Here is a 14,145-nt window from a genome sequence, read left to right as displayed (position 1 = left end):
TTCTCTGTAATTAACAAAAAGTGATTCACATTCAAACCGGAAATTTGTCATTAAAACTCTGAACAATTATAGCAAGCATATATATATCTATTAAACAGACTCAAATACCAAGATACAAATCAAGAGCATTTCAGTTATCCCTCAGCGTGCAATTTATCTTGTGGATACATCGGTTTAAGAAATGCAACAAAACCTATAAGCTCAAATGTTCATTCTACAAATTGAATTTTCGTCTCTTTATAATTGTGTAAAGATCCCTAATTGCATGGTGTTGATTAATTAGGGTTCAGATTTCAGATACTCTTGAGACTATGAGGATTTCCTTGCTTCTTCGTCTTGTTTTCTCCAGGGATTTAGGGCTTCTCTGATAGCTTGAGCTTCTGGAGTGTTCTCCCAGGCTCTCTTCTCTGACTCGAGAACAGTTACCTTATCATCTGAAGAACAGAAGATTAGTGAATTCATGCATATGTTTTATGTTAAGTTTGAAAACATTGGTAGGAGGATCATAAGGTTGTCTTTAGAAGCTAACAAATAAAACACACACCAATGTAAACTGCAAAAAAAGCCATTGGTCACTGACCAGTCTTATCCTTGGTGGCTCATAATTGGAAGGTGATCTTTTATCAAATTTCTGTAAGTTTTATAATAAAAAATAGATTCCATGTAAATTTAAGATTGGCATCACTGGAAAATGGTTTCAAATATTCAAGTCAATAGATAGGACTATAGCTAGGGCCTGACCATTGTCTATGCCCCAAAAAACAGCCAGTCAAAGCATCCCAGGAAAATGATGAAGGGAAAAAAAGAGCTATCAACTAATCAAAAAACTTGTAGAAACTCACCAACTTGGCAATCATCCTAGACACTCTAGGCTGACTCCTAAGGCAGATTAAGCAACTCCAAGAGCTGTCATGACTATCCATTACATAATTGTATAGAAATATTCTAGTCCTGCTGCTTCATAGCTAATGGATCTAAATATAATTTGAAGTTTCACCAGAAACTTAGATGTTTCACCGAAACATTTTGTGTTTCAATCCTATCTGATCCGAAACTGTCCTTTGAAACCAGCATCCAACTAAAACAACCATAATAACAATTTTTTTAATGTATATATTAAATTCGAACCTGGATCTGACTTGGATCCAACTTGTATCTAACTCATTATCTACTGCATTACTCAAATGCCATTAGATCATGTGTGATGCATTAGAAAAAAAGACTATTTATGAAAGGAACTCCGAAAGAAATACAACGAAACTAGAACCAAAACCCATGGAAACAGACTGAAATGTTTTGTTTTCTAACCAAGCCAAAACCAAAACTCAAACTATGCATCCTTGGAAGCACTACTGGACCAGCCAGCCTACTATAGATCCATGCTAATGTATTCTCTTATCGATTACTGGTCCAAATATCTCACAGGTCTCAGAATCTTTAATTCAATTTTAAGATTAAAGTGAGCCGTTAAAAAACTATTCATATGATGAATGCCACAGGTCCACAGTAATGACACAAGAAAACAGGTTGGAGGGACAGATGACTGTGTAAGTGCTAAAGATGTCTTTAAAATGAACTGCAAGGTTTGGATGGCAAAGGGTTTGCATTTTGGCAAGTGGCAACAATAATGTTGTTCCTTTGGAACGAAATGCAAAAAAGAGAGATACTTATACTCATGATGTATATTTGTGATCAAATCTATCTCAGATATTATGTCACCTTCGATTGATCTATACTTTCTAAAATTCACAAAAACAATGAAGCCTATAAATTTTTCAATATAAATCTATATTATCATCTATTGAGCAATAAAAAATTCAGTATCTTTTTCTCTTAAATAGTCGCATAAAAAATGCAATTTCCTGTTGGTCAGAAACCGTAGTTGTATACAGGCAACTAACCCTTTAAACCCCAATTAGTCCATTAGCATTCTCCTGTCAATCTGCTCACATCCAACAGACTATTTGTTCAAACCCATCACCCAACTGCTTATATAGGGTAAAGAACAGTAAAGTCTTTGACTTATGAATTTATTGCAGAAACAGCCTCTCTGGGTCGACTTCCAAATCTCAATATGACACTCTTAGTGGGAACTATCACAACAATTTCTTGATGGATTTGGCTACGAATGTGCTTGGAACTTCCACCTGTCCTATCCTCAGTCACACATATAAACAAACAGATTGTGGGCATTGCCTATAAGCAATTAACACTGTCTACAACTAAAGCTAGTCATAGAGATTGCAATCGTAGAGTAGACATTTAATCCCATTAAAAACCCACATCCTAATTCGAAAAAGTAAGTGCAATTGCATGATATTTGAGAAGATTATAGAAATGGAAGGATCTCACACAGAAACCGGTGTGGATCATGAAGAGCTCCATTGAAGCTCCCACCAAAGCCGAACCGGCCGCGATCTTGAGGTACCAACCAAGAAATCTCATTTCGATAGCATCGAATTGCGTATACTGGGGAGCAAATTTGACGAGGCGAAGCAAGCAATACGAGCCGAGTCAGGAAGGCAGCTGTGGTCAGCCTTCAACACCGAGCCAGAACTAATTAGGCCTAATTTTCTCTACAGATAAGGCCTCCATCAAGAAAGTTGTTCGGTTTTCTTTTTCATATCACCCCCTACATTTTAGATTTATCACAAAAATAGTTAGAAGTTGAAAAAATGTTTAAAATTTGGGGAGTTTTATAAATCACACCCTATATTTACTCTATTTTATGATTCACATACCGTTTTTGAGGATTTTAAAATCCAACCCCTCCATTCCCCTATAATTTAATACTCTAACACTATTATGACTAACATTGATCCGGTTACTAAAATACTCCTACCATTCTCTCTTATTTTTTATATTCGTTCATCATCTTCCCCCCTATCTGCTTCATTGTTGCTATCTTGATCGCCACCATATTTCCTCAATCTTCCCCTCTCTTGCTCTTCTTTTTCTTCTATATTTTTTAGAAGAGAAAAAGAGGATGAAAAAAAAACAGAGATAACTTAGATATTTATAAATTATTTTATATATTATAATGAAATATTCTTTTTTTTAGTATCGTTTAAATTAAAATGGAGTGCTAAATATAAATTATAAAAATAATAAGCGGTCAGATTATAAATTTTTTAAATATGGGGCGTGAATCACAAAATAGATAAAAAAAAATATTGAGTGTGATCTGTAAAATCCTCTTAAAAGTTTTATAAGGTCAAATATTTTCGCACCATGGATGATTTGCAAGATAATGCCACACTATAATCACACTATAAAGAACATGGGCTAATAAATTAATTTTTTAACGAATTTAACAAAATTTCACTACAGTATATACCTTGGGCTTACTATTCTCCAACTTATATATTAAAGAGAGTCAATCTCTTTTGTCTACTTTATAATTAACCTACAAAGCTCATGATCTATATATTCCAAAAATGAAATATTGTTCCAATTTTCAGAACAACAGCTTCATCTGCAGTGCAGAAGAGGCATCCAGTTAATCAAAACTAGCTTGGTGCAAGAATATTTTCCTAGAAAGTAGTTGGCTAAGGTAGTCACTTTGAGCATAGTTAGTTGAAAACTAAAGAGTATTTTGTGTTTCTAAGTAGAAATTTACAACCTCTAACCTGTCTCCAAATATTTAGTCCACTCTGTGCAGTAGCAAGAACCACTGGGAGTGAAATGTTAGCCAGGCAAGTCTATTTCAATAAAAGGATCAGCATTGAGTCAGATAACTAAATCCTAGAAGAAAAATCCAAATCCACAAACATATGCTTTGTGATGACCAGTCAAAAGATTTAGTACTTGAAACCACATATGCTTACACTGCTGCAAAGTTAACTTTCATCTTTTTCTCCTTTGAACAAACATATCTTATCAAATTAGTCCCCTTATGTTTTTTAATTTAGTCTGTTAAACAATAGAGAAGAATGATACATTGTAACCTGCAGTCTTCTCTGCAACTTAATGTATAATTTATGAATATAGTAGAGTAAACAATGACAAAATTGGTTCCTCCTGGACTGCATTCTTATCTCAATACAACCTTGAGTTTGTCCTGCACAGCTTCTCTAACATTCCACTGCAAGCAAAAAGTACATTGGTCAGAAATTAAGAACTTAAGATCATTGATTTGGAACAGTTTGTTAAGATAAATATTTAAACCTGGAGTTGGTTTATTTCTTCGTCTGTAAGAGAACGTTCCATTGACCTATATGCTATTCTATAACAGTGGCTGGTCATACCCTTCTTGTTTGTGAAATTATCGATCAACTGTACCTGCAGGCCAACAAATGATTTCAGAATTCAGATGATGCAAATCACAGATATTCTGTTCAATTAACATTACAATTTTTTTTTTCATAAGTATTACTAACTCAGAGTTGTCCAAAGGGATGTCCTAATCATAAGTGAGGACATAAAAGGTAATAGTTATCATCAGAAATTCCATGTCAGAAGAATACACTAGCAGTTTAAAGCACCGAGGTTTGGCCGTTTGGATGATATTTAACAAGTGGGCAAGTTGGCCAACGCCCAAGATATATGCACTGAGCTCCTGACTGGTAATTTAATCAAGAGATGCATGAAAGGATTTTATAGCAATTTGCAAGAAAAAAAAGGATGCAGTGAAAAATTTAATGGAAGCGGAAAGCCAGAGACCGTGTGAAACTGTAGAATGGTCAAAAGATATGATTCACAGGAATTTGTTGCAGTGATTTTCTGTAAAGGATTTGATGAAACTTTGGTACTCGGTAAACTAACAAACTTGGACAAGCAAAATAAGTTAGGATAGAGGCAAAAAAAGAAAATTTCACAAAAGCAACAAATGATATGTGAACTAGAAAAGCAGAATTGACAACAATAATATACAGGTTTACCCTGAATAGATACCGTGTCAGATCCTTAAATATTTAGACAGCATGGTTAATGTATGTAGGAACACATGGTAAATATCATAGAAAGCTTCTCTGAAATTTGCAGATGGAGAGTAATCAAATTATTCTGCTATTTAGCGCAGATATACCAACAAAATAAGGAATTTTCCTTTTACTTCCTAAGAACTAGTGGATGAAGATTCATAGCAAACTTCTCAACCAGCCAGAATTGATAACGCTAAGATTCACCATTAATGATCAGTTCTCCGACAACAGGCAAGGAACATAATGATCTGGTTCTTTGACTTTGCCCCCATTTTTGCCTTTTAAATTGTCGGAAGAAAATCCCAATTTTCTTCTCTGCAGGATCTCTTTCCCAACCACTATGATTCCGTTTGGTCCTCTTCCCCACCTTGAGGACCAAGGGTTGAAGAATTTTTAGTAGAATGAATGACTAACAAATGTTGGCTCAATCAGAAGGAAACTATGCAGAAGCTTGACAGAATTACTACGAAGCTATGCAACCAGAAAATGATCCCTATGATCGAAGTTAAATAATCTATAGCATCAGCCTAATACACAATCCTAAAGATAAACAAAATACAGGATACATAAATGATAAATGTTAGAAACAATCAATTGCTGTTCAAGAGAGGCTTATTTCAGTAATAACTTCAAATCTGGATAGCAAATTCTGGAATTTGTTACTAGATGTGTATAAATTTTTCTGTTGGTCTGCATGTGACAAAATATGCAAGCTAGCAGATAGTTCACATTCAAGTCTCAGGAACAACTGGAGAAACTTTTTTCTGTCTCTGAAAAAAAATTTCTGCAAAGTTTAGAGTAGGTACAGGTACTCCAAGATCTTTCATGAAGGGAGCATGTCAGAGAATAGTACATCTAACCTCATCGGATTGTAAGATTATTTTTCTCTACAAATTAAATGTTTACAGAAAAGGGGACATCTATGGACCAAAAGATTCAACTATGATTTGCTTGTGCAGAACAAAATGACAACAATGAGGGGGCAGAACAAACCTCTTCAACAAGATCTCCAGCAATTCCTCGAACAACTTCACATAAATTATTCTCGGTAAATGCATCGCTGATCCAGAAACTCATATCCTTATAGCAGGGAGGAAACTGTAAACGAACATCATATTATCACAAAATTAACAAAACAGATATCAAGTTATCAAGAGCTAAACAAATATGAAGCTATTTCTTCTTAATGTTCCTATATATATTGATAAACTTTCTCTATGGAATTAGAATACATCTTATTCGTCCATCAACATCCTAGACTTTGGAAAAGATGAATCATACTTGCATTGGTGTCTATTGAGAAATCTAATTTATATGTAAGTTCTGTTCGTATAACAGTTAAGCTTACCCCCTAGTGTTTCACCTTACATATGTTCTAAGCATTGACATGACTTTTGACTGACCAACATAGCTCTGATTTTAACATTGCTGGTAAGCATGAGGACTGAGGAGCAATAGGAGTAAACTCAAAAGAGGTTGTAAGGTCTTTGTAATTGGTTATGTGTTTCAAAATATTTTAAATATGTAAAAATGTCTAGAAATTTTTTATGAGCATATGCACAAATTTTATGATGGTCTATGAAAATATTCAAGGAAAAACATATGCTCTGAAAGTGGTTCTAACCATTTTAAAAGTGGCTCAAACCAAAAAAAGTCTTGAGATTTTTTTGATGCATAAGAGTTAAAAAAAAGTTGGTTCTAACCAATCTAGGAACAAAATCGAGGAAAAATGATTTTTGGCATTGGGTGTTCGAATGCAACTATTGGCGTTTGCACGCATGCATGAATTATGTGGTTTTTTACTTATTTTGTAGAGATTCTTTGATGACTATTAGGATTTAGGACTATGAGGTAAAGGTATAAAAGAGATTACATTACGTCTTTGGAAGGATATGTGACAAAAGGCATTGAATAGATTTCTACCAATTCCATCTTTAGATCTTGAAATATTGTCTCAAGAGTCATAGTGACCAAGGTTCCAAATATCAGGACTGTGATTAGGATCCGAAATTAATCCAATTCAAACCGGGTATCGGCGAATCAACAGACTGGTTTCAAGGTGGCATCAGGATCAACTATGAACAATCCTAATTTCTTTCAGCCGATCCTAATTAGGATTGTCCAAAATTAGGAATCTTGATTAAGACGAAAGTATCAACCTCGAGGGTTACTAAGATTAAAAATCAACTATAGGAAGCAATACATTGTGGATTCAAGTAAGCAAGACCTTACAGATATAATCGTAGATAGTGGTGGGCAGTTTCTAAGTCCATCTTATAACTGCTACAATTATTTAGTTATTGGTTCAATTTTGAAAATGATCCATAGATTTTTACTTAGGTTTAGGAGTTTTTCACATAAAAATTCTTGTGTTTGTGATTGTCCTTCCACAATTTATTTTCCACAATATAATATTGATAATATGTGGTACAATCTTCTAAGTGTTTTATAATTTTTTTAATTAGTATTAGTGTAGGACTCCCTTACTCTAAAGAGAGATTATAGTTTTTCAGAGGTGACCAAGTAACTAACTATGTCGTGACCTCAATTACGATTTAGTTGCTAAGATTAGTTACAAAACTAGTGTTAGGCTCGAAGTTGAACATATCTTGGGATGGTTATAATAATTTATGTTGAACATATCTTATGATCTTCTAGGTATTTTATAATTTTTTTAATTGATAGTGATACAAGACTCTTATTCTAAAGAGAGATTATAATTTTTAGAGGTGACCAACTATGTCATCACCTCAGCTAGGGTTTAGTTTGCTAAGATTAGCTATAAAACTATTGTTAGCCTTGATGTTGAACATATCTTGGGATGAATATTATCTAACTTTAATTATGAAATCATGAATTTGGAATTTAATAGATCAAGTATATCGGTGCACCTGTTAATATCTTTTGGTTACATTGTTCATGAGATTGCATGTTGTCTATTAATGTGATATAATGGGCTTTTATGTTCCACAGGGAAGACAGGTCCACAACTGTTGTTCATGTGCGTAAGCTACATACAGAAAACAAGATAGCATGTTCTCTATTAACATGATATTATGGCTTTTAAGTTCTACAGGAAAGAACTTAGTTCCATGGCTGTTCATGCCCATAAGCTACAGACAAACTTTTATTCATTTGCAACCTAAATTTATTTCATAATTAGAAATGACCTATACTAAACATTCATGTGATGGAACTTGTTACTACATGCTGGAGACTTTTTTTCAATATAAATGAAATAATAAGCTCACAATTTACCTTTGAAAATGGCTTAAATTTGACACCAAGCTTGCCCTCTGAGAACTGTATGAAATGGAAATATAGTAACTAGTAAATACTTGATGACGAAATGAAGATGGTAGCATGAAAAGTGAGGACACAAAAGAAATCTAATTTCTCACAGTACACTTAGAGATATTTTACATTGTTAGCATTTTTGTTGGCAGATGGTAGCATGAAAACATGAATGAACAGCTAACTGATAATTGATTTAAGACTATGTCTAGTTGTCTACACAAGAGTACAAGACAAATCAAGATTCTTTTGTATCAACAAGATAAACCCTTTAAAGTCCGAAGTAACCAAGGATGTAATGATAGTTCTTCTCAATGACATTTTTAATTGCTTTTTTGCCTTACACACACTGAAATCTGTGAATACTTTGTATGATTCAAAGTTTCCTTTTCATTGTCTGCTTGTTTTTGGTTTGGACCCCTCGAAGGAAGTGGCACATCTGAGCAGAAATGGATTGGTTGTCGATAGCAGTTGCAAACTAAAGTCAAAAGTAAGAAAAAAAAAAATTTGCTGGTTTCATCCTTCAATAATGAGTTCTGACCTTGGTTATTGACAAATTTTGGCTCAAATTGTTCCATTTTGGATGAAAAATACTACAACATGTGAACTTGAGGAAAAGTTAACTAGCACTGGCAATCACATAGGAACTCTAACAGCACGAGTCAATTAATATGTACCTGTGATGTAAATCGTTGATCATTTGTCCAGAAAAGTCGAATATCTGGTATATCAAAGAGGACCATTGCTAGACGTTCCAGTCCAAGTCCAAAAGCCCATGCAACATGATCCGGTCTACCATTTCTCCCTAGAATCTCCTGCTCAGTCACTCCACATCCCAACACTTCCATCCATTTCTCCTGTAACAGTAATAGAGATTCACAAATAAGATATTAGATTTTGCAGAACCAAAGAAAATCTTATGAGAAGTTCAGAATTAACACAAGGAATAGTTGAGAGAAATAAAGACAAATATAATAGTCATAGAAAAAAGGAATAGTACATAATTTAGTGAAACTATGAAATTAGGTCGTTACAGAAAAGAAAATCCCACTTAAAGTTGCATCACCACCTGAACACAAACTACCAACAGGCAGGATAGTGTGAACCTGGACCTAACTGTGTGGTGTATAAATTAGCGTACAATTCTGGACAAGTGCAGTTGGAGATGTAGCCGCAGAGCAAAAGCTGATATTAGTGACTTGAAACCTAAAAGCACTTCCATAGAAAATTATGGAATTGATAGACAGATCAGGAAGGTAGTCAAAATATTTTTTATGATGAACCAATTGAACAGGAGAAAACCAAAAGAAATGAAATTGCACTTAAAAGGAAAACCACATAATTGTGATTAATAACATTATAAGCTGAGAAGAATAAGGAAAACCTGAAAATATATTTCCAGTTCAAAAGAAGGATTTGTGAATGGAAAGTAAGTGTCAACCCAGCGCATCTCCACAGTTCCTACACATAAAGAACATCATGTTAAGTGGTTAGATTAATATATTCTAAACTAATGGTGGTAAAGCTATCATTACCACAATCTGACAAACTAATTTTCTAGTAAAACAAATGTACCAAATAGATGCTTTGCCAAACCCTCCAGCAACTTTTTAAGATCCGTGGCTGCATAGGATGTTCCATCCATGCCAGAACCTAACCATTCATCTGAAGAGAAGAGACGAAGTCCTTCCATCTGTATGTGACAGCACTTAAAAAGCAGAAAGGAAAAAAAAAATTATGCTTATCATACTTTACATAATTTATAAATGAAAACCTGATGGAAGACTGGATAATGAGTTGAGTCAATGGAATCCCTACGATAAACATCCCCAGTAACAAGAATATGGGTGTGACCTTTCCTTAGAAGCTCTGCCTGGTGAGCACTTGTATGACACCTCAAGACTCTTTGTGAATCAACATAGTATGTATCATTATAACTCCTGCTTACATGATCAGCAGGAACCAATACATCATCAAAATTCTGCAATAGTAGCATTTCACAGTCACTGTGAAGAACATGATTAACCAAACTTCAGGATCCATTAAAGGAAATTATAAAGCACGGATACAGATAGGGGATATGAGAGTATACAATGATACTGATATGGAGATATGGCGACTTATTAAAAAATAGGATAGAGATATGACAATAAATAAATTAATAAAAAATATATTTTTAACCTACTACCTACTGATATAACATATGGTAAAAATTGCATATCATTCTCAAAAAAATATAGAAAAACCCATGTTACGTCCTTAGATAATACACAAAATAAGTTCATGCATTATGTACTAAATAAGTTCCATCATTAGAAAAACTTAAGTTTCTCATATTACAGATTGACATCAATTCTAACATAGACAGGGAAAATACAAATAATAAAACTAATGTACAACAGTACTATTCGTGAGCTCAACTATGAAAAGACTTGTAAAATTAAACATCAAAGCATAAGATTTAGGTAGTGAAGAGTATCAAAGCATAATATTATGAATAGAGCTCCCTTTTCACTTTATTTTAGTTAATTGTTAATAGGTCAGTTAATTGCTTAATAGGTCGAGACTAGGGGTAAAAACAGGTCGGGTTAAGTTCGACCCGACCCGCTATCCAACTCAAATCGGATCAGATACAGATAAAAAATCCTATCCGATCCGGATATTGATACAAATATGAAGACTTTTAGAAAAAAAAAACCTCGAATTCGGATATAGATACAGGTATAAACTATTTTGCCGAATTCAGATTCAGATATCAGATATACATTTAACCGCAGAATATAAATAATTAAGTTACCTAACCAGAATACCCAATCTAGCAACCCTACCCATTACATGCCTACCGGACTCACTAACATCAACACTAACCCTACCAACCATCTCTTTCTCGTACCTCTTAATCCGCCACCTCCAAAACCCTTCTACGCTCAGCTAGTGGCTACTCATCCGACGAAAGCACTGTAATTGCCATCAACTCCTAGTCTTCTACTACATCTATGCTCGGCAACTCCTCCGTCGAAATCCCAAAATCACCACCCTTAGTCTTCAACTCCTCCATTACATCACCTCTCTGGCTCTCCACCGCCATCGCTTATCTATATCCCTTTATATCCGTCAAATATTCGTATCCAAATCCATATCCGAACAAAAAATATGGATCCGAATGTCGATCGAGCACTATCTCATCCATATTCGATCCGTATCCGTATCCAATCTGTTTTCACCCCTAGTCAAGACCCATTTTTGTTACATAGCTGACCCTAGACCCCAAATAACTTAAAAATGCATTGGAGCCATATCTCGCCATAGTAGAGTTGTATCAAAAAATTAAAATTACTTTTTTAAAGTCAGGTACTCCTCTAGCCGCATTTGATTTGTATTGAGCTGAATTAATGTTCAATACATATCGAATACCGATACGGATCGGTAAACAAAGTATCCATGCTTTAAAGATTGAAATCAATATCAAGAGAAACCACTACATGAACAACAACAATAACAAGGACAATCAACCAAGAGGTCTTTAGTCTATTGACTTGTTCCTTTATTTGACTCATGTGGTGTGAGAAATGCTACATATCAATGAAGAAAAAAGTGAGAACAATTGAAAATACCACTACTGTCATCTGATTGAGAATGCTAGAAGCTTACTAGAAGAGCATATGTGCTCTTATCTAGCCTCCTGCAGTGGGATACCCTTTTAGGTATTTTTTTGTCCATTAAAGAAAGATTCTTCTCCATTTTGATGCCACAATTTACTAAAACTCTCAGTTTTAGATTGCCTTATTCCAAACTATTATCCATTATTAGATCATATAGAATGATATTCATAAGAGCAGAAAATCCAAACTAAAGACATTTGCTTTGGTGGATAAAATAAACCATGTCATTTCTTGCCATATATAAAGCATTTGTAGAAGAGTTGAAATGATTTTGTCTTGTTTCACTTCTAGTACTTCAATATAACTCCCATTTCCTCCTCCCACCGCCTTTCCCCAGGCAACAAACAATGAGAAGTACAGACATATTCATTTTTTATCACTCAGCTCTCTAACCATAGAAATCAACAAATTTTCATTCAGAATCTTCATATCAAGTAAAACTACGATACCTAAATTTGAAATTCCATAGAAAGGGAAACCTAAGTGTTCTGTTCCAAATCTAATTGAACATAACCAAAATAGGACACCAAACACCTACTTATGTAGCAGCATCCAAATTGAAACTAAAAGAAAATACAATTCTATGCACCAAGCAACAAAAGAGGCTTCTTTTTCAACCGTGTGGACAGTTCCCCACTTATTCCTCCTTGCAGCTAGGGTTAGTGAGTTTTCCTTTTCCCTTCTTTTTCATTCCAACCGTCCTTTGCCCTTGGCTTACATATATATATTCCCTTCTCTATTTGCAATGGGTGGTTGTGTTCTTTCATGTCTCTGTTAACTCCCATACTACCTCTCATCCCCTCTTTCCTCCTTTTGCCCAAACCACTGAGGTCTTCCCTTTATGATTATGATGGAGTCAATTAAGTAAGAAAATTTGATTTATTTTTTGTTTTGTTTTGTTTTTTTAGGACAACCTTGCGTGGCATTTGGCAAATGGAGACATTACAAGAGAAACAAACCACATTATGACATAATAAGTTTGTGATGTCAACTTTTAGCAATCATACACTTATTAAAGAATTGATAACAGGGTCAGAAGAACAAAAGTTAATAAAGGCACAGTATCACTTTCATTATGATGTAAGGTAAATCGACTTGAGTAGTAATTTTGATTTAGCACCATCATAGAAGCAGCTAGAAGCACTAAACACTTCATCATTTTATATAACTGTAACATTCCAACGAGAATTCACCTCAAAAAGGAAATCCAAAAGCATATGTGCAAATTGGAAAGTTTGATTATATTATAGATGTTAACATGACAAATGCAAAAAAACTACAGTCATGACATACCTCTTTGACGGAAACAATGGGGCAAAGGTCATCAAACTTAACAAACTTGGCTGAGTAGCTCGTATCAAAGTAATCATAAATGGCATTCTTCAGAATCCCAAGCGGGTGGCTATCCCTCCGGTGAAGCTGCAACCCAATTTTCGAATAAATCGTATCCGGCACATTGTTCGTGGGATCGTCCTCCTTCACCACATCTAAACCACCAACGAAAAATCCCACGAAATGCAACGAAATGCAAACAAATTATTAAAAAAAAAAGAAAAAAGAGACGATCCATATAACAAAATCTAATCTTTTACAAGAATAAGAGCCTAACGACCAAAAATTCCACAAAGACAAAAGAATTAAAAAAAAACCAACATGACCCACTTAACAAAATCCAATCTTCTGCAGCAATAAGGAAGAAAGTACCTTCCTTGGCGATCTTGACACCGCCGATTTCAAGGAGGGCGGCAGTAGCGGTCTTGAAATTCTTGGTAGATGGGTTGGGAACAGTAGCTGAGGGGGAGGAGGAGAAGGAGAGGAAGCGAGAGGAGAAAGGGGAGAGGAGATGTGATCGGAGGTGAGAGGAGGGCGGTCTGAGGAGATGGGGGTGGGGGAGAGAAGAAGCCATGTGGAGCGCGGGATTGGTGGAGAGAGCGCGAGCAAAGCGAGTGTGGATAAGCATTTAGCTTCGAGTACTGAGAGGTTAAAAGGAAGAAGGGGGTTTGGGTTTTGGCTGAGGATTGCGAAGTCTCTCTCAGGAGAAAAGATTAGCCGTAGAAACGAAGAGTCGCACATAAGAACGGAAGGGAGATCCAGGTAATTACCTTAAAGTCTAATTACAATTTTAACCCTTCAACAATAACTCGGTATCATACCATACCACACCACACTCATGGAATTAAAGATGGGAATAGTTGTCTTCTCATAGTGTTAATGAAAAAAATATTAATAATAATAAAATGATCATTTTATCTTTAATTTTTCTTTCC

General features: G+C 34.9%; 2 protein-coding genes across 3 annotated transcripts; both read right to left on the bottom strand.

Moving 5' to 3' along the window:
* Positions 1 to 2,514, bottom strand: LOC140769512 (uncharacterized; the record flags this gene model as incomplete). Its single annotated transcript, XM_073110220.1, has 2 exons — positions 1 to 434; positions 2,355 to 2,514. Coding segments are annotated over 2 exons (285 nt in total), but the record flags the coding sequence as incomplete, so codon positions are not given.
* A 1,293-nt stretch (positions 2,515 to 3,807) lies between these two features.
* On the bottom strand, positions 3,808 to 13,916 carry LOC140771300 (phenylalanine--tRNA ligase, chloroplastic/mitochondrial). 2 transcript variants are annotated; one of them, XM_073112781.1, is made up of 10 exons: positions 13,583 to 13,916; positions 13,172 to 13,365; positions 9,991 to 10,197; positions 9,792 to 9,909; positions 9,601 to 9,677; positions 8,894 to 9,073; positions 8,181 to 8,225; positions 5,916 to 6,020; positions 4,168 to 4,281; positions 3,808 to 4,084 (listed from the first exon to the last, which is right to left on the bottom strand). In XM_073112781.1, the coding sequence occupies exons 1-10, from the start codon at positions 13,836 to 13,838 to the stop codon at positions 4,034 to 4,036; spliced, it is 1,347 nt and encodes a 448-aa protein (XP_072968882.1). In that variant the 5' UTR covers positions 13,839 to 13,916; the 3' UTR covers positions 3,808 to 4,033. The 2 variants fall into 2 exon arrangements, with proteins under 2 accessions (XP_072968882.1, XP_072968883.1); XM_073112782.1 differs by lacking the exon at positions 13,583 to 13,916 and having other exon boundaries at positions 9,991 to 10,222; positions 13,172 to 13,313.
* Positions 13,917 to 14,145: the final 229 nt, after the last annotated feature.

This window comes from Typha angustifolia, chromosome 11, assembly GCF_048772165.1.
Source record: "Typha angustifolia cultivar Huaian chromosome 11, ASM4877216v1, whole genome shotgun sequence".
Classification (NCBI taxonomy): domain Eukaryota; kingdom Viridiplantae; phylum Streptophyta; class Magnoliopsida; order Poales; family Typhaceae; genus Typha; species Typha angustifolia.
The sequence above is the reverse complement of the archived record's forward strand: the minus strand, read 5'-3'. Positions and strand labels throughout refer to the sequence as shown.